The 20845-nt window shown below is 40.1% G+C and overlaps 1 protein-coding gene across 14 annotated transcripts in view; it reads left to right on the forward strand.

Annotated features, from left to right (window-relative positions):
• dmd (dystrophin) overlaps positions 1 to 20845 on the forward strand; it is a 726399-nt gene that overhangs the window by 679189 nt on the left and 26365 nt on the right. For 11 of the 14 annotated variants that reach the window (XM_015364174.2, XM_015364177.2, XM_015364181.2 and 8 more), the window contains 5 exons: positions 1003 to 1160; positions 12052 to 12218; positions 13370 to 13481; positions 15507 to 15643; positions 18325 to 18363. In XM_015364174.2, the coding sequence (XP_015219660.1) occupies positions 1003 to 1160; positions 12052 to 12218; positions 13370 to 13481; positions 15507 to 15643; positions 18325 to 18363 (613 nt within the window). The remainder of the gene's footprint in view (positions 1 to 1002; positions 1161 to 12051; positions 12219 to 13369; positions 13482 to 15506; positions 15644 to 18324; positions 18364 to 20845) is intronic. The other 3 variants (XM_015364182.2, XM_015364176.2, XM_015364185.2) reach the window with 1 other exon arrangement.

Below are 20845 nucleotides of genomic sequence, written 5' to 3' on the forward strand. Positions count from 1 at the left end.
ATGCATGGCATGCTACGTTCATACACTTCTTGTTCTGTTGAGGGAATAGTTGTCATTGGGCTCTGGAGGTTCTTCATAAACAACTAGACGCAGGAGCATCTTGTCCTTAACTCCTTCCATTTCAGAGAGTTTGACAGTTGCATAATAATGTGTATGAATATATGTTACAGTAAGAAGATAAAATCCTTAAATATCTAACTTTGGGATTTCCTGAAGTATTCAGGGATTTTGTGAAAAACCTGGTTTGACATTTATATTGTTAAATTCTAAATGTATGTAATCGGAGGAAGATGAACTTATTGGCTTTCGACTTAATTGTTATTTTCTTTCTTTTTTATATCATGGTTCACTTGTAGCAAAAGGAAATATTACTTTACTTAAACTGGAGAAGGAGTTGAAAATGATGTAATGTGGTTAACAGTGAATTTCCCTAAAAAACAGGTATTGCAAAATACTTGCATGTTGCTATCGCTTTAAGTTTCGTTTTGTAAAAAAAAAAGTTCATGCTTGAGTGCTGGGTTTTGTACTTTTTTGACAGAACTGGAGAAGATCCATATTCAAGGATTAGTAAATACCATCTTGAACCTGCCAGTTATAAGAGCCAAGAAATAGTGTATAATGATTAATATGTACTGACGGAATTCGGATCTAACCTCAAAAGTATGCTAGTTTCAACTCTTATTTCAGGAATTGACTATATGTCTTGTTTGTCCATTTTCCTTTCAGCAAAGTGCCGGTTTTATTTCATGATTTCATTTTTATTCAGGCTTATGAAAGTACAGTGTGGAAGACGTACATAATTGGCACATTAAGCAAGTCTTAAATCTTTAGGTGTGTGTGCGTATAGCCTCTGACGCAAGACAAAAAGAAAGGAGCTGATGTGTCCAGGCGTGCAGATTAAACTTGATGCAGACCCCCTGTACAGTCTGGCACAGTTTAGGAGGGGGCTTTTACCTTGCTACAGGAAGAGAGAGGCAAGTCCTCCCTGATTTGTTTCTCCAGATCTCTTCAAGCAGGTGGCCAGCCCCACAGGCTTCTGTGACCAGCGCAGGCTGGGGCTCCTCCTGCACGACTCCATCCAGATCCCGCGGCAGCTGGGAGAGGTGGCCTCCTTCGGCGGCAGCAACATCGAGCCCAGCGTGCGCAGCTGCTTCCAGTTCGTAAGTGCTTCCCCGGCCGCCCACTCTTCCGACCCCCTCGGTGACCCCGGCTCCTGCTCGCTTGGTCCTGGCCGGGAGAGGTCTGCCGGGTTGGGATTTTTTATTAATCCGTTGATCACATTTCTTGGCAGAGTGCATCCTGGGAACTTCCACCCCCCCCCGCCCCTTAGTAACAGCTGTGGTGAGGAGAGGGGCAATGGGAACCATTAGGAGAGAAAGGAAAACAAAAGTGCACGGGGAGTTTTATTGCTGCAGGGCACTTCTGCGCATCGCATCCCACTGCAACGTGCAGCTTTTATCAGTAGGAGATAAAGAAACGACTATCAAAATAATATTGCCTAATGTGCGTGTTCACTTTTGTGAAAATTCAGAGATTAGAGTTAAATTCCTGGTGTGATCTCACTGACTGTGAAATCTAAAACCAGCTGAGCTGTGCTAACAGCCAGAAGTGCTTCAATCAATTCCATTGATGGAGGTCGTGATGGTAAGAATACCATAATTTGCTATGGGTTTTAATTGCAGCTGTACAAAATTGCCTGTGCATATCGTGGTAAAAATTTAGTAGTCATTGTCCGTATCTGCTTATGATATCGAGTAAAAGTGTTTTTTTCAATGGGCCCTGTGTTATGTAAGCATGAGACTCCAAATATCCTTTTTAAACAAGCCTGAGGAAAGTCATTTTGCCTTTGAGAACATTTGTAATGCTTCAGTCCAAACACCTCCTGGACCCGCATGTCCATGTAATATTCGGCGGCAAATGAGACATTTTTACTACTTTTCCCCTTGAATCAGACTTCAGTGATCTGCTTATGAAGATTGCTTCTGCTTCATATTGGTTCCATTAAAAAATTGGCATGAAGATGCAGTTTGACTTGACTTTTAAAGAGTTCTAGTTAAAGCTGTGCTCCAGTCCTCATTGCGCTCCCATTAACCTATTGTTTTAAGATTAAGGAGCCCAGAGCATTTTTTCTGGAAATATTCGGATGCCCACCCAACACTCTGGTCTAACTGATTTAGCCAAATGTTTAAACGTAGGTCGTTGCACTTCTGGGTGTATGTAACAAGATCTTTTTATATGCCCGTTTCCAGGCCAACAGACACACCAAAAACAGTTGTAAGTATAAAGAAAACACCAGTGCTCTTTATTTATGGTAAGGGAAATATCAACAGCCACCACAAACAAACACCAGAAAAAACCTAAGATCCACCCAAGCTACTGACTATGCTCCTTCATGATGTCCCTAATTGTTCTAGCTTGGTTCCAGTTTCACCCTGAGATGTCACAAAATGCTTCCAGGGCAACTAGGTCTCTCTCTGAGACTCTTCACAAAATGAGCACTTCCAGAATTCTCAAAACATCCAAAACATCCTTTCTCCCTTGGTTGATCACCTCTTTCTCCCTTTGGTAGGAGTGTACTGTAAAGGATCTGCCTAATACTTCCATGCAAGAGAGTGACTAATACAGAAAACCTTCTTCCTTCTTCCTGGTTTTTAACCTGTCACAAGACCAATTGTCTTCCGGCAACCAGTCAGGTGACTGAGAGCATCAGCTCATTCCCCCCTGAGGTTTCTGGGGAATGTAGTCCAGACAAGGGTACACATGCAGGATGTACAAACCAGACTCGCAAATTAAAGAATCATCATACAGTAGGTTTTCAGTATGAAGCTTGACACATTGGGCGAATGACACCATTGAGGAGTTAGTATTGGGAATGACCTCCATGAGCAGTCGCACAGGGCGGGCGCACTGATCTAATCAGTGTCCGGATGGATACTGTAGCTAAACCTTTTTCTGCCAAGAGAAAAATCTGGCCACAGCAAGACCTCCGCATGGACTTGGAGAAAAACAGTTGGCTCAAAGGCAAGGACATTTGTCAATGTATTGGTGAGCAATAAGGTAGCTCTTGAAAGACGTTCTTGTATTGAAAGAAATTCCTCCCCATACCATCACATTTCCACGGTCAACTGATTGCATTGTTCCTGGGCTGAACTCCTGCTTCCCAAGATGTGGCTGTCTCCCAGACAGAGCTGGTTTTTGAGGACTGGCTGATTGTTGAAGCAAAACAGCTCATTCTCCAGTTATCTTCTCTCCCAGACAAGCTGCCCTCAATCAAGTCCATCTTCAGGGCTGAAGTGGGGCATGATTAGATAATCTGATATTCTTGTGTTCATTAAAAATGTCTTTTTTTAATGGTGATTTGTACAGATTCTTAGTTATTTCACACAGAGCACCTGCTATTTTTATGATATGAGTCTCGCATGATTTAGGCTCTGTATTTTGCTTTCAAAAGGGACTCCTTCTCAATTATCAAACTGCTCACTTTCTAAATACTGTGCTGCCAGTGAGACACACATTCCCCGTCATATCTGACCTGTTGCCTTTTCATTGTGCACCAGTAGTCGGTACAGTACAGGAGAAAGAATACAAAATTAAGTGTTTTATAGCATTTCATAGGCAGTGATTTGTTTGGTTGGTTCTGTAGGCTTGGTATTTCCCTCCTGGCATGTGGGTTAATTATGTACTAATTACTACAGGAGTGTCAAACATATGGCTCGCGGGCCAGATCTGGCCCTCCAGGCTCATTTGTTTAACCTGTGTGGCAGATGCAGTCAGAGCCTCGGCTGAGAATCCATTCACACCTTGTCTGGATGGGCACAGCTGACACACTGCAGACACCCTGAATGGGTCTCGCACACACAGCGCTCCCTGCGGTTCTCTGCCTCCGTCCAGTCTCAGTGTCCCTGCTTGATATTGTCGCAGTTGTGATTTGATAGGGGTTGGGGATACACTGACTATGGGGGACCTGGCCAAACACTTCCTCTAAACGCCTCCTCCAAATTCTGGAGCAGCGTCAGTCACTGAATCATGACTTGGTGTCACTGAAACGGTGTCCAGTAGGTTTCTGAATAACACCATTATTCTGTTCTGCTGTTTGGTTTGTAGAGCAGCTAGCTGTTGCCAAAAGGTAGTAACAACAAGCTGAAGAATCTATTACTTTTACTGCCAATATGTGTTGACCATTTTTGGTGTTTATTTTATGTGACATGACCTCCCTTGAACCTTGCCTTTTGCCAATAATTTCCCACTTAAAAACACAAACACTCTGCTGCTTGCTGAGCATATTGTATTTCACCTATCATCACAGGCAGTGAGTGATAGTCCTGTCAGCCCCAGAGTTTACAGGTGCACTTCACTAATTGGCAGTGATGTCTTCGTAAACTGAGTGATTGGTGTATAGTTTGCTGTTCAGAAACTGTATCTAGTGTGAGATTCCTTAAAATAAAAATGAAATTCTTTTACTTTACCTGTAAATGGTTGACTCACTGCTGGGGTCTATAAAATCACCAGACCTTGCTCAGTAATGTACTGTACTGATGTTCAAGTACATTTCATGGCCATGCAAATATCTCCCAACTGCTGAACTTTTTCACGTTTTACAGCCAGGGAAAATGCTTTCCTTATCTTCGCTTTATTTTCTTTGCTTTTGTGACACCTGAAGCACTTGCAAAATGTTTTGCTGATGTGGTGTTAAAAATACAGAGGATGTTAAACGATAAAACCCAGTAAGTGAGATCTGGGAAGTGGCAATGAAGCAAAGTACCTTTGCTGTAGAGAACATGTCTTCATACAATGAAGACCCCATTGACTCTTTGTTGTAGTCTAGTTAATGTAGTGAAGAGTGGTGGTACAGTATATAGTTGCGCATTTATTTTTAGCAGTTGTTGAACAATATTCTTTTTTACAGATCAGATATACATAATGTACTATAATCAAAAATACACAGAATCTTAAGTAAATGTGGTTATTCATTTAAAAAAGAGTAATGAGGAGTAATTACTATATTAGCATCTAGTAAACTGCAAAGACTGCTAATTGCATTCCTAAAGCAGTCATATCGTTGTAAATGAAATGCTACAAATGCACCATATATCTAAATAATGCTATTTATGCAGATTGTGGTATTTCCATGATGGGTACAGCACAGTGAAACACATTGAAATCAAATCTGGCCTGTCACAGTAAAATGGGTCTGAAACCCCTGAATGATTAAATATAAAATCAGTAAACAAATTTTAAAAAAATCAAATAGGCTTCTGTACAAATTCTTTATTGATTATTCTTGTTTTTCATAGTCTTGAATCCCTCGGACTGCTCTAATTATCAAAGCTGCAGGCCTATCATGTGACCATACATTAAATTTAACAAAAATGCCAGGGCTAGATGTCTCTAGATCTCTAGATAATGTTGAGTGGAGACATAAGACTCAACTGTAATGGTTTTTTGTCCCCTCAAAACATATCCTGAAATGCCAACAGCATGGAAAATAATTTGTTTTCTGTAATGAGTTATTTAGATGGATGACAGTCATCTGCCTTCCATGGTGTGTGTGATTTATTCTCGTATAATCAGGACCACCATTGATTATACTGGAGTCAGCACTAGCTGTAATATCATTTTACAGTGCTGTAATAAGAGGAACTGCTGTCTTGAAATTTTGCAAGGAGGGACAGAGCTTTGTCTTCCCAATTGTCTTTTTGTTCAACATAATCTCGGTTTATGACTTATTAAGAGGTTATACAATAATTGGTAAAATGTTGGTTTACTCCCTGTGTCGGTTAATCTTTCGATTAATTTTGGTGCTCTTGTCTGTGAAAATGTAAAGTTGAATCGCAAGCAACAGTGTTTTTGCTGGATACATACTGTAGGGCATTGTATTCTACTTCGTCAAATATCAATACTCTTCTCGTCTTTGGTAGACTTCTACATTTACTGCATTTTTAGAGTACACCATTAAAAAATGTTTAAGCCTATCATAGATATCTTTTTTTCTGTCACAGAAAATTGAAATGGTCGACCTTACTGGGGGTAGTCTCAGGTGTATTTTCACTTGAAAAGTTTGCGGGAGCAGTGAGATCAGTCTGGGCCCAGCTCCATGTAGCTCTTGCACAATGCACTGTGAATGAGGGGTTGATTCGATCAGTTGGTGTCCTGCTGGGGTAAGACACTGCCAGTCTGTGTCGCAGCATTTTTCCGCACTGGGGAACTCCAGCAGATGACATCAGGCTTCTGTCGGTACTTATTGTTGAATGGAATTACACCCTTACAGTGCCACGCCTTGCCTGGCACTGTTGGATTTTTCACGGATCTCCTGGGTGAGCAGATGCTGGATTGTCACTTTGATCTCGCCCAAATCTGGGGGTTTTCATGCAGTAGTCGGCAGGGGGAAGAGTAAATCCTAGAGGAAAATGCCTCAAACTATCAGCTTCATGGTGCACGGATTTTTGTTAAACTGACACGCGTCAGATGAGGCACGGGCAGTTTAGAGTCAGTGTTTTCTCCTTTCATACTGAGGGCCCTGCAGTTGCTGACTGCTGCAGCGTGTGTTGGACTCTCCTGTGGCCTCGAGGTTCCCAGTAAGCACTTTCCTCTCAGCCACTCAGATGAGGCAGTACAGTCTTATAAGCTTTGCTGGAAGGACTGTGGGTCTTGTGGTGTTTCACTGGGCGTCTTGTGTCTGTGGGTGGGGACGGTGTTTTGAGAAAGATAGACTCAAGTGGAAGAGAAGGGGGGGAACCCCCATCTCATCAATGTTTTTTAATCCTTTGTTGGAGGATTGCTAGAAAAGCAACTTTGAATTATCACCATAATGATTAAGTAATCATGGAAAAGAAAGACAGAATTCTGTCTTCTCCATTCTTGGTGTGTAGTCAATGTTTCTGAGCCCTGCTGCATTCAGTAGCTGTGATGCAGCCCTACAATCTGTCTTCATTTGAGTTGTAGCCATGATACTGCCAGGCTACATCAAGAGTAAGTTTATGAAGCCTGAATATGAGGCCACAACTTACTTCTTTTCCCTTAAAGAATCTCCCAAAATGATTAATATCTTCAGTGAGGCACTGTCTGGGAGAGCCTAGTTTCAAAATCTCAGATGAATATATTCTTCTTTCACAGTAATGTTTTGTGGACCGTCGCGTGGAATTCTGGTTACCTAATGGAATATCTAAGACATGGTTATTGCACGAGGTTTAATGAAAGGGAGGAAAAGATGTTTACAGTCTATTCAAGAAATTTTTCTCCACGTGGAAAATATTTTTTTTTTGTCTTTTGTTTTTGTGTAGATGAAATTTGGTTGTGATCTCAAAGTACAAATAAATAAGGTTCCCAGAAAATCTGAGTAATTTACAGATACTTAGCTGTTTTTCTAGTGATCATAATACCTTGTTTTAGCCTGCTTGTGTACAAGAGAATGGGCTCTTTGTGTTTGTGCTAATAACCCTCAAAAACACATAGCACCTTCTTAAAGAACACTTGTAAACCTACAGTAAATCACACAAATCACTTTTATTTCCTAAAATATGCAATAGTGCATACCTTGGATGGAATTATGTGATGTCACAGCTTGTTGATGGGATGGATCAAAGGTATGTCTACGAAGCGTCACGTCCATTCGCCTGTTGATGGGGCACCTGCTGCTGTCTGTGTCTGGTGCCTTTTCTGTTGTAATTAGATGCAATGCAGTAGTGAAATTCAGCAGTATAACCTGAGGAGTTGCTTTAGTTAAAGAATCATTTGCATTTAAGGCCAACAGATTTCAGTACAGAATAAACGTTCATATGTTAATAGTATGCAACACATGATTATCTATAACTGGCAATTTATTTGTGTTGCCAGAGGCTCTGGGGAGGAAGCCAGATTTGGATCCTAGGCATCAGTCAGCTTTCATACCCAGAAATCTTGTATTGTTTGCATTGTGTTTACAAATGTTGCAAGTTTTTTATTCCCCAGAGGTGGAAACATTATTGCTACAGGTTAAACAAAAACTAGTTGTACCCACTGTACGACTGGACACTGGACAGGAGGGTTGTGGAGTAGCTAGGAGGATGCCAGGTAGGAGGTACTAGGTAACTTCCGGCTGTATAAATGGATATTCAGCGGAACAAGTGAAAGTCCATTCCATGCTGAAAAGAGAAGAAAAGAAACACAACGTTTCAGCTGTGGAGCCTTCTTGAATGGATGCTCTCCATATTGTCATTGTAGACTTGAATTTGTTTTCAATTCTGATCTGTTGAAATGGAAGGATTAAATTGAAAAAATAATCTGCTAGAGCTATAGTTCCGATATTGTAATTGTTTGTATCTTGAATGTGAAAAGCAGGCGGCATGGTGGCGCAGCAGTTGGCGTGTCTGACTCGCTGGGTTTATTGCTGCAGTGCTGTCTGTGTGGAGTGTGTATGTTCTTTCTGTGTTCCCGTTCTCTCTGTGCTCTGGTTTCCTCCCACAGTGCAAAGCCATGCTGCTAGGCTAAGTGCCTTCTGGGAAATCTAGCCCTGGTGTGTGAGTGTCTGTGTAATTGTGTGTGTTTGCACTATGATGGACTGGCGCCCTGTCCTGGGTATCTTCTGCCTTGTGCCCTCTGCTTGCCAGCGTAGTGACGAGCTTCCCTTTGACCAGGTGTTAGGTGCGTATTGTACCTGTAACGGAAAAGTAAAAATGCACAGCTCTTACTTTACGATTTTTACTTTGCTATACCCCGGTTCCTTCTCAGTTGAACTAATATCATGTGGCATCTTGCCCTTTCTATATAAATTTCCAAAAACCATATAAGAAGATATTAAAATTACTACTGCTGACAGATTTCTGGGACTGATTACTCAATGGAGCACTGAATCTAAGTAGTGAGAAATCAGTTCTTCACCATTTCAGTACCCACAGTTTTACCTGACAGACTGACAAGCTTCAGGCTTGGGTGTTACAAACACTTTTTAGGGAGATGGCAGTACTGGTTTGTTCTTACCCAAGATGTACAGTTGAAAGTTAATTTAGAAGAACAGGTTTGTGAAAATAGGCCTTTTTATAATAAAAGAAATGTAGAACTGAGTTTTTTTTCCTGCGCTGAAATAATAATTAGCTTTGTGCGGGAAACTGTGACCTTTAGTTTGCTCTCATGTGTAATGCTCTTAAAAGCGTGGTCTGCTTGATTGTGTGGGCCTGTTTTCTGTCTTGGATTGCAAATTTTAAGTAAGTCAGATTTATAACCTTACCTAAGAGTTTTGCCCTTAAAGGTTTCCTGAATAATACCTAAAGCCCTGAGGCTCTCTCAACTTGCTCCTGAAAGTGCAGAGATGCGTGACGTAAAGACACATAAAAAACTGCTTCATTTGAATGTCATTTTACGCTTTAAGCTATAAAACTGAATCAGCCTTCTGTCCCCTAAACAGCATTTTGTTCACTTTAAAAAGCAGAGGATTAATATAACATTGGATCTTAAAGTAGGCATACACTTTATATTCTAGATATGAATTAAATGTTAGATTTATGCTTGCTAACGTTTCTAATGTAGTCAGACCACCAAGGGGCACTGCTGTATCTTACTATTGAATCTTCCATTTTCTGACATGCGCTCCTCTTCCTCACTGTCTAGCAGTTTATTTCTTGGTGTGACAAAGGCTGTGACTGTGGCTTCATTAACCAACCAAAGAGCTGTTTGTCTATGTGGCAGGCCACATTCAACAAAATCCGGTTTCATTTCATTTTAACCATTTTAATACAAAGGTGCATAGACAATTATTTTATATAAAGTGGGTTGGCTGTTGTGGTTGGAAATTACACTAAACTTTCCATTTGTGTCCTTTGAGTCTCCAACAAGTCTCTGTTTGCTCTTGTTTCGTCATTGCCAGTTCAGCTGTGTTCCTGCATGCTGATCTGTCAGATCACAACTTCACCAGCAGTTCATCTGTGAGAAGATGGCAAAGTACTCATTGGTTTGCAGGCCAGACAACCACACATGTCCTCATACTGCTCATGTAACAATGGCTTTCTTACAAGATGAGCCAGCTGAGCTTTCATGGCTCAACAGACTTGAGTACCATCCAATATGTACGGGATAAGCTAGGTTCCCTGGAGTTTGGCATCTAGAGTTGGGAGATCAAGACCAGCAACTGGCCACAAAAGCACTTGTCACAAATGTACACCTATCTACGGCAGTGTCCGTAGATACTCCTAGTCTGTGACCCTAACAGTAGCAGACCTCCTGTTATGACAAATTATAATCAGAATAATGACTTGACCTCTGTCATTTCCCTTCAATAAAATGTCAGTGCATCTGCTGCCATTAAAGATGGTAGTTTTCCCTCATGACAGCTTTGTGAATCGGTTTCATTCATTAAAAGTGTTCATATGAGGAGCAGCGGAGAATGTGAAGAAGAGTGTGAGGGACCTTATGTGAATGTGTCTTTGTGGAGAAGGAGAGCAGAGAAGAAGACAGCAGAGCTGAGCCCTCCTGATGTGTTATTGACAGTTCCATCTGGCTTGCGGCTGACAACATGGCTTTGCCTCGGCAAAGCTCCATCAAGATTTCTGTTCAAAGGGATTAAAATGTTGCTCCAGGGAATTTAGCCCTGCTTATCTAGCAGCCTTGGTTTTTTGGTTATTAAAACTTGTAAAGGTGTATGTTCAGAAATCAAACAGTATTCCCTCCCGTCATGACTTTACATATTAGAATTTTAAATTTCTGCCAGCTGGGGAGTGAGTTACTAATCAGAATCAATAGCAAGTGCGCGTGTCAGGACTCCCTGATGGAGGAGATTTTAAAGGCTGCAGCACACTGCCTTCTGTGTGCATGTGTTGGGGAGGGTCAGCTTTGATACATTGTACTGTAAGGAGATCCACTAATTAAAATGCAGATGGCGAGCGAGCAAGTGCTGCGTTGGTAAAGTGGAGGCTGAGTTTGTTACGGTACATGATTGCAAGTTTAAAACACCGGTCCTTCTGCGTGGTTAGAAAGTGTAACAACATCTGGTAGGGACTGCGAGCTGTGGAGGGAAAGATCCCCTCCTACAGCAGCACCGGCCCCATGTGGTGTGGACTGCATTTCTTCTTCAGCCTGAGCTGTGGGTTTGTGTGCACATTGTTCTGCAGGATAGTGTCACAAATTCCATGTCATTGCCAAGTCTGTGACACCGGTAGACTACCTGCACACAATTTTATAAGATGAAGTGAAGGGGATCTCATTTAAGATGATCAAATCTGCCATTCTGTATATGGTCAAAGAACTTGAGGTATTGTTTTTCCATTTGATGTACTGGCCTTGATTGTTGCTTTTTTAAAGCTGCCTTCGGAACTGGTTCACACTTCTTTTCTGATGATGGCAGCAGCAGAGTGCATTCTAAAGTTTGCCCAGATTGCTTGGCAATGTAGCAGAAATGACTGTCATGTCCCAGTACACTTTGGAGAGCAATGTAAATCATCCTTTTGAATGGAAGTTTAACTGCTGCTCTGATGTCTTTCTAGACTTTCTAGCCTTTGTTATTTTTCTGTAAAAATGTCTTTACAAATTTCTTAATACTGGTTTTTAAAGTTGGGTTTTATTCAGCTTCCTCCTGGCCACTTGCACAAGCGTATGAGGGGTATCTTGTGTTGACAAGGAGGCTGTCCTGTTGTTTTGATCTGGTTCTGTATATAAGATTTAGCACCAGTGTAATATATACACTGTGTACTGTATATATTGTAAAATTCAGAAACTTTAACATCAAGAGAACATAGTGAAATAATTCCAATACATGTCTTACTTACTTTTTGCTGTCTGGTTTGATGAATTTAGTAATCACATATGTTCTCTAATAATTGTGGCATAATTCATCTGGCAATTGGTAGCAGTTTCTAGTCTTTCCCCTCTCCCACCTTACATAATAACCTATCCCTGATGTTGCTGTAAATGATCTTATCTTACTACACCAACTCTGTGCTTTTCAGTGTCCCCCTTATAAAGGCGGCACCTCTTTTTTACCCTACAGTATGCTGATTGCAGTCCCTTACCTGGCCCCCTGATAAAATCACAGTTCTTTTCGCAATATCATCTGCGTTTATTTCTTTCTTCTCATCGTGCGAACAGGCCAATAACAAGCCTGAGCTGGAGGCAGCTGTGTTCCTGGACTGGATGCGTCTGGAGCCGCAGTCCATGGTCTGGCTGCCAGTGCTGCACAGGGTCGCGGCGGCAGAGACAGCCAAACACCAGGCCAAGTGCAACATCTGCAAGGAGTGTCCTATCATCGGGTTCAGGTATGCCAGGACGCCGCACTGAGGACTGACCAGGATCACAACCGTTAGACTCTCCTTTCCTAAACCCTGCCAGCAGCAGCCTCTACAATAATTCAGATGCTTAATGCACCACCACTGAAAGTTGATTCAGCATATAAAACTCAAGTGCACATCATGACTTTTTTTGCAACAAAATCAGTGCTGAATATAAACCAAAAGCGTAACTGTGAAGAATGGTTTCAGGTGTTTCCATGTCCTGTAAAAATGTTGAATTTCAATGCCGTAAATGTGTCTGGGGAAATTATCTTATTGCATCTACCACCCCTGTCATCAGATCTGTTTTGAAGAGCTGTAATATTTTCTGGAATTGAAAGTGGCAGGGCTGAGTCCCTTATGCTGCAGAAGTGACTTGAAGGCTGGTAAATCTCTGCCGGATAGCATATTTGTATGCTTGTGAAAGAGACAACCTTGGCTTCACTTGTGAGGGAGGAAAGCTCTTGGCTTCATCATGTTGGCTTAGAAATGAATTTCAAATCACCATAGTTTCTTTGGGAGCCTAATAGAGCTGGTAAGTGTGTCTCTAGATTCCGTGCAGAGCTTATTGACCAAAAGCTGCCAGCACAGATTCTGAAGGGCGACTGATGTAAATCACAGATAATCTGCAGCACTCATTATCTTTGAGCACCTGTATAAATCTTAAATCAAAATTAAGTCTTTCTCTTTCCTTCTCTGTAACACTGCCTAAGCTAGGGTAAGATCCTGTTCAGTTCTTGTGTAGGACTGGAACGTTTCCAAAGAAATATGCACTACAGAAGTTTAGTTTAGAGTTTCTTAACCTCCTTGAGTGCCTTGGTGTACACTGCACTTCGCTGAACGTGGGCAAACCACTGACAGGTTAAATTCTGATTCGAGTTGAATGAAGAAACTGCATTAGGGGAGACTGCATTATATTCTGGCAGTCAAAAAGGGTAGGATTTTTTCTATCCGCATTTTAACCTGGGTTTCACAAATCAGATTGTTGTCAAATGATGTAATCACATAAAATTCAATGCCACTGTTTGCTAAAATAAAACAAAAAAGGAAAATTAATATTCTGAATGTGAGGAAATTAAACACTCCCTCCCCATGCTCACTCATGTAAAAAGTTCAAATTGATCTTTCTTCTCCTTTAGGTACAGAAGTTTAAAGCACTTTAACTATGACATCTGCCAAAGCTGTTTCTTCTCTGGACGGATTGCAAAAGGTCATAAAATGCAATACCCAATGGTTGAGTACTGCACACCGGTAAGCTGATGAATTTACCGTCATTCACCATGTATAACTCTGCTCTCATTAAATTACATTTTTACATCTAATGTCTGTCTCAGATACTGTTATAAAAAGCATAAATAGGAAGTCTTAAGCACAGAACAAGAAAGGTAGTGGTGGAATATATTGTGTCAGCAAAGTATGCTGTCAACTTTGTGCAATGAGTGCTTGAGAAGATGTTAAATATGCACGTTCACACAGCAAAAAAACAGCCACGCTGAAGGAAAAAAATAACAGATGTCATTTTTAAAAAAATGAATAAACAGCCTTGTTTGTGTTGCGATAAACTCCTCCCAGGTGAATATGCTTCACTCCTCTTCACAGATTTCTCATGCCCATGCGTGGTCTGAAGATGTAACATTCAGATTCGCTTATTTTATTTGCAGAGCTACAGTCCTACAGGAGGTTTAATTTCCTAGTAGCCTTTTAACCCATATCAAATGGGATAATCTTTAAATTCCCAGGAATTCATTGGTGGTGTTTATGCAGGTATACAAATGTGCTTTAGTCTCTGGCAGACTTCGTGTCATTGGCACTCAGAGCAGTAATCCCAAAAGTTTAGTAATTGGAGCCATGTAAGCATGAGTAAATGGCATAATCTAGTGTAAATCTGATTCTAGTAAATAAAAGTGCTAAATTAATGTTCTGTCCAATAAAGCAGGCCTCAGTGCCCAGGAATAATCAAGTGTTTATAGGTTTCAGAGATGATTTGACAGCAGGTGAACAGGCGGTTTGGAGACTGATGAGTGCATTTACTGTAGAATAACCATGTTTTTATGAGCCCACTATGGAGAGTGTGCTGAAGCATTAAGAGTTGTAAAGCAGGTTCATACCAGAGAGAAAATTGCAATAAGCTTTTAATCTGTAGATGCAACTATATGTAGGGTCCAGTGCCCTTCTCTTGTGTGGAACTGTTCCTGTATTCCACGTTAAGGATCTGTACAATTGAGTTCTGCTGTCGCGTATTAAAACAGAATGAGGCATTAATAGGTGTCGATGTTAATGTATTCTATTTGTTTGAATATTGCAGAAATATTTTGAAGATACATTGAGGATCTTTGCAGGGAAAATTGATTATTTGTAGGGCTATGTTTTATAAAGACAAAACAAACTGCAATTCTGCCTTAACTGAATTACGTCTCTTATGTGAATAGCAAGATAGATTCGTTGAAAATGGACTGTAACATTTCCAATAAATCTATCCTGCTATTCATATAAGAAATGTAATTCCAGCTCAGAATGGCATGGTTTGCTTGAAGGCAACATTGGTTTCCTATATTGGACACAAATAACATCATAAATCAGCAATATTCATTGTTTTAACACTGAGAAATTAAAACGCCCATGCCTTATGCCAGCATTGCATTATTATGCATGTGAAATAGAAGGGTCTGTATGTTTTTGCTCATTTTAACATGTCTTCAGTGATAGCTAACTCTGGATCATGCAGGATGGGATGTGTTGGAATAGATAATTCCAGAGTTTCAACTGCATGTCTTGAAAAAGAGCAGCTGCAAATACTCTTGATCCTTGTGTTCAAGGCTTGTAGGTCTTGGGTTAAGCCCCAGGACTTTGGTTTTGTTCTTTAATGAAAATAAAATACACACTCAAATTGCAATAATTTTCTGGCTCGTACTTTTAGAAGATTCTGTTCCACCGATCCATTCCATATTACCAGCTACTGAAGCGCTAATCAATCCAAACGACATCATTTCCCACCTGCTTTTGTACTCTGTGGATTCTCCAAGACGTGAGTCGCAGCATCAGCACAAAATAGATGGCTTCAGATTCTGAGTCCTGCTCAGCTCTTCCACCTTGCTGACAAACGCAGATGAAGGCAGAGCTGTTTGAAGAGACTTGAGTCTTCTGTTTTGCCAGAAAGAAAGTGAAGAGAGCGTGGGATTTGGGTCTAGAAGGCTGACCTTAAGGCCCACCCTGTCCAGTCAGTGTTAGCAGTTGTTAATAAAACAGGGGACTGATTGTTCTAAGTTTGCTTTTCAGACCACTTCTGGGGAGGATGTGCGCGACTTTGCCAAGGTGTTGAAAAACAAGTTCAGAACAAAGAGATACTTTGCCAAGCACCCCCGAATGGGATATCTGCCCGTGCAGACAGTTTTGGAAGGAGACAACATGGAAACGTGAGTTAACACCGCAACACAATGACCTCTCCAGTCCCTCCAACCGAAATAAAATTCTTAGTGGGCTTTGTTTTTTTGGAACTTCCAAAGGGGCTCAGTTTTCATGTGTCTTTTCTGTTTCGGTTCCCCTCAAGAAAAGATGCAAGCTAACATCCAATTGTCACCATAATTACGGCAAAGGTTTTAATTTAACGTTATGAATATTTGTCAAAGCAATGGCTAGAAACAGAAAACCAAGCAAAAACACACACATGCCTGAAATTGAGGCACAAAGACTTTTTTTCACATTGTTACTCTGTTTGAGCACAAGAGCCTGTATAAGTTTATTACTTGACATTTTCTGTATCAACAGGAAACACAAAAGTCTCCGCCTTTAATTCTAATACAGCCCAGGTATTTTAAAATTTGTAGCTTAATAATGTCCAAAGTGTTATGTAGAAAAGCACATAACCGGACTTCTTTTAGAATAAGAAGTCTTTTAAAACAGCATGAAAATGCAGGTGAAATGAGTACTGGATGTTGAAATATCATCCATTTGACAAGAAGTTGTCTGACGTAAAAAGTAAACTAACTGCTTGTTTTTTATGTTTGCTGTCATTCCATTCTTTTTTTTTTAATTGAGGGAAATTAATGATTTTTCCTGGCTCTAGACATTGTCCCATCTTTGCCCCAGCCTGAACAGACTTATACCTTCTGACCTGTGCTTCTTTTACATGATATTTATCTACCAAATTAAACAAATCTGAAATTAGTCTCAAAATCTGTATGTATTATACACATTGTATGCTTCTAAAATGGATGCATATCGAAGCCTTATTTAAAAGGTGAAACATTTGTACAGTTTCTAAGCTTTGCTTAGTCAAAAGCCCACATGTAAAAATGGTGGGGGTGAAATCTGTATTGCTCTCTTTCATCATCCAGATACTTTTTGCTGAGTGTCTTGAGATCCCTGAACAGATCCCTGTTCTCTCTTTGAGATTAAGCAGAAGACTCTAATGAGAGTCATCTCCCAAGCGGAGGAGTACCACTTCGTTCTTTTTCTGGGAAAGACGTGCAAATGGGAGAGCAGGGTATTTTGGCAGATACATCTACTTACTCATTAAATCACCAATTGTTGCTCACAAGATGATTAGCTTTTCTTTTACAGAAAAAAAAACCCATAAGCTTCCTGATCAGCATGGAATGGGTAATTCAGTTGACTCCCAGTTTCTCACTGCCATCCCAAGACATACTGTACATAACCTTTCTCACTAAGCTTAATGAAAAACTTGTGCACATTAAAAAAATAGAATTTAATAGGAAACATTCCCTTACAACTTCTCCAGTACACTATAATACATCTTTTGAAAACAGGGCATAAATTGCACATGACTAATTGCTACACTAGACACATTTTGAAAGCCTGACCTCTATCAAAACTGTCCCAAACCATGAAACCGGAGTCATTGTGACTGAATGTAATGATTATCTTTTCAATTTCTTTTCAGTTTGCATGTTTCACATTCCAGTAAACATTTTCAGTGCTGATTACATGTTCCAAGCAGGAAATGAGTTTTGCCATTCCTGTACATTTTTCAATAGACTAAACATTGGCTAATACAAGTTAAATTGTATTTGGAATTGTATTCAAAAAATAATTTGAATTATTAATTTAGGAAGAATGCAAAGAATAGTATGTCTTTAAATGTATATTTTCAAAGGCCTGTAAAATTTAGAAAGCTTTAAAAGGTCAGTTTTCATGCTCCATCCCCCTAGAAATGGGTTGCAATTGAGCTGCAGAAATACTGTAATGTTGTTATTTTCTATAGAATACATCAATCAAGGGTGCATGTTGTAGTTTTGTGATTAAATAGCTATAAGATTTACAGTATATTAGAATGGTGTCGATATTTAGTTTTTTTTAAAATAAGATTATGTCCCGTGATTCTGTAGCTTATTTTGAAGGTGTTAGTATTGAGAATTTCTTCTAACATGTAGCATACAGTATGCAACCTGTTCCCCTGTTTATAACTCTAATACCTTCCTATTGGATTGTCTCATCAGTGTTCATGCGGTGTTTTTCTATTAGTGAAAACAGTCTGAAAAGTGGTCACTATGAGCATTTTTCTAGAAATTAAATTGCTGTTTGTTTTGAATTGGGTGTCTGATCAAGGTATGAACTCCTGCTCAAATTCAAACCCCTGCTCCCACATAGTGCTTTCCTGGTAGGAGAACAGGATGGGCCTCTACTGTTTACTCTTTAGAGTGACTCCCGAGAGAGCAAACCACCTCACCATTTCTTTCTGAAATCTCTGATTTGGCAAGACGTGAGTGAGTGTGTGTGGGCTGTCGAAGTGTGATACCATCTGTGCTGGGCTGAGGTATTAAAACACATTGCAGGTGCAGCTCCCGTGTCCCGCAGGACTGATCTTATGTAGGGTACTCTTATGGCAGAGGACAACATTCACGCATCAAGAAAAAATCCTATTGGCAAACTGCCCTAGAAGGAGAATGAGATTGGTGAAATTTCCTCCCAAGCAGGCAATTGAACCTTAGCTTGTCTATCTTTACCTCCCCTCTTCCCTTTGGCTGCTGGTCATGACCATTTGCATTCTGCTCTTTTGATTTCGGTCCTTCTTGAAGTATTCTTCCGCTGGGTCTCTGCTGCCTCTGTCTTCATCTCCACATTTTTTGTCTTGCAGTCCTGTTACACTGATCAACTTCTGGCCCGTAGATTATGCGTGAGTACTCCCTTCTGCTGACCTGTGCAGCCGCTTTGCCCTACACATTTTTTTATTTATGTAACATGATTTTTTTTTCTTTCTTGAATTCACCTCGGCTTCCTCTCTGTGCTTCACAGCTTTGACTTGGAACCTATTCGGAAAACTGGGCATTTATGCTCTCAAGTCGGCAATTAGCAAATTGAGTTAGAGACTGACTTTTGGTTCTGTGCTTTTTCTTCTGTATAGTATGACCGACTCCTTTGCAGTTTTGTGGCAAAGTAAGGCAACTTATGCTTACTAAATCAGGAATATTTTTATATACATTTAATTTCTTTGTAATTTTCTGTAGGGTTAGAGGTCAGAGTAAATGCAAAAAACTAGTTGTTTTTTTTTTGTATCAGTTGGAATTTGCTGTGTTTGTTTTTCTTTCGTCAAAACATTTTGTTGGTAATCATGACAATATTAATGTCTTTTTACAATTTCCGTTGGACAAAATTCTGTACATCTTTGCAGATATTGCTGATTGCAGCGTTATTTTGTTACCTAACCTAATGGTGATGAAAATCACAGTTTAAGAATTGTTACCTATTCATAGTCAAAGTATTGAGGATTGAAGCTGTTAAATCGTGCAGTGTAATTATTAATTACATCCAGCGAGAGGAACACTTTAATGCCATTGCTATGCTTACTGTAATAGAATGCAATCAGACTTCTGTCACCAAGGGTAATAGTTCACACACAAGTGCAAACAACTAATTGTTTTCTGTTATTCTTGACAACCAAGTCTTTAGCATTGGTTCAGACAAGTGTATAATCACTAGAGACCACTAGAATTAAATCAAATAACTTTCACTGTTGTTTTTGTGGACTCTCTGTGGTAGCTATGGTGATCTGTCAGAATTTAAATTCTTCTGACCTAGGAAGAATATTTTTGTATCACACATAAGAAGTGCTGTACTGCCTGCAGCAATTTTCATAATAAATCGTTGGTCAGAATTTAAAAATGTTTACCCAACCTTAAATGGCTGTTGAAGTTGGTAATTAAAGAGCAAATCTCAGTCACGTCATAGCTGACAACATGCATGTAAACCTTGAGAATAGGGGATTTGAACCTGAGAAAGGGGAGTGCTCTTGCCATTTACAAGCCTTGTTTACAGTTTTAGGCACAACAATTAGTTGTTAATTTAACCTACTCATAGTGTATGTTTATTTTGGTGAACTTTCTAATCTAACGTTGAATGATAACTGAATTAGGCTCTGTGGGAATTTGAAGTGTTAAACTGGGCCTGCAAACCAACCTAGCAACAGGTTGTGGGAGTGGCGTAGTCAGAATCCGAACAGGCCTGTGTGAACGTGGCATCGGTAACTGTGTGGACACAAGCTCTTTTAACATTATTTCATTGCCATGACAACACAGGAGCTGCGGGAGTTGGTTATTATGAGCCCATTGAAATCAGAACAATGGAAGGGCCTGGTCTTAAAGTCTCAAATGGGTCAAGCAGACCCAGATGTGGAGAGAAGCCTCAGTATTTATTTTTTTTTACTTTAAACTTTCTACACATTTTCGGAGGTGCATTTATGCTTGTGTCCCATAGACTTAAAAGGTAAATTCAGAGATATTAAATCAAGGACCCGATGATGTCCCACTGACTGTTCTGGTTTAGTGATGCTTGAGTGTTTTTTGAAAATCTCCCACTCAAGTTTAATTAAAAAACAATGAAAGAGTGTGGCTTGTGCCTGTGACGTAAATATTTTTTGAGCCATTGTTTTTTTAATTAAATAAATAGCAGCAATTGCGGAACGAAACGGACCCCCTTACTCTTCTCCCAGAGACCATCCAAAAAGCATTAGACTGAAGGAAAACAAAAGACAACAGGAAAAAAAGGGAGGGAAGACATACTTAGACAAAGAAAATGAAACCTGAGATCATCAGAGTTAGTTTATCGATAGATGTGTCCCAGACTGTGAAGTTCTGATAGAGTGTAGCAGACAAGCTGTGGACCTTTTGAGATGTAAGATACCCTGTAAATAACCATCATAAACCATGTAAATAACAAAGCAAGAAAAAGAAACTTGGCGGTATCTAACTCTTCAGAATAGTCTTCCTCACAGCAGACCTAGGAAAAGGCCAACAAGCAGAGGTTGAGAGAGAACTCATTTCCTTTTGTCCCTCATGAAAGAAAATTAGAGAAACATCATCATGCCTGCTAATCACAAGCAGTGGGTGATTCGCATAACATGTGAATCATCTTCAGAAATTGAACACAACAGCCAAAACACCAATGAGAGCACACCCGTACCAGAGAGTAAAGGGTCAGCTAAGTTTGTCATGTGAAGTAGATAACACTGATTGTCAGATGCAAGTCTTCCTTTTATGAAGCCTGTCTAAAAAAGGTGCATTAGGAATCAAGACACTGAGCCAAACATTTCTCACAGATCCTTGTGTCGTATTTTAAAAGAGAGAATAGACAAAAACTGAAGCTCTCCTTAGGGTCCTTAA

The sequence above is a fragment of the Lepisosteus oculatus genome, chromosome 15 (genome assembly GCF_040954835.1).
Source record: "Lepisosteus oculatus isolate fLepOcu1 chromosome 15, fLepOcu1.hap2, whole genome shotgun sequence".
NCBI lineage: Eukaryota > Metazoa > Chordata > Actinopteri > Semionotiformes > Lepisosteidae > Lepisosteus > Lepisosteus oculatus.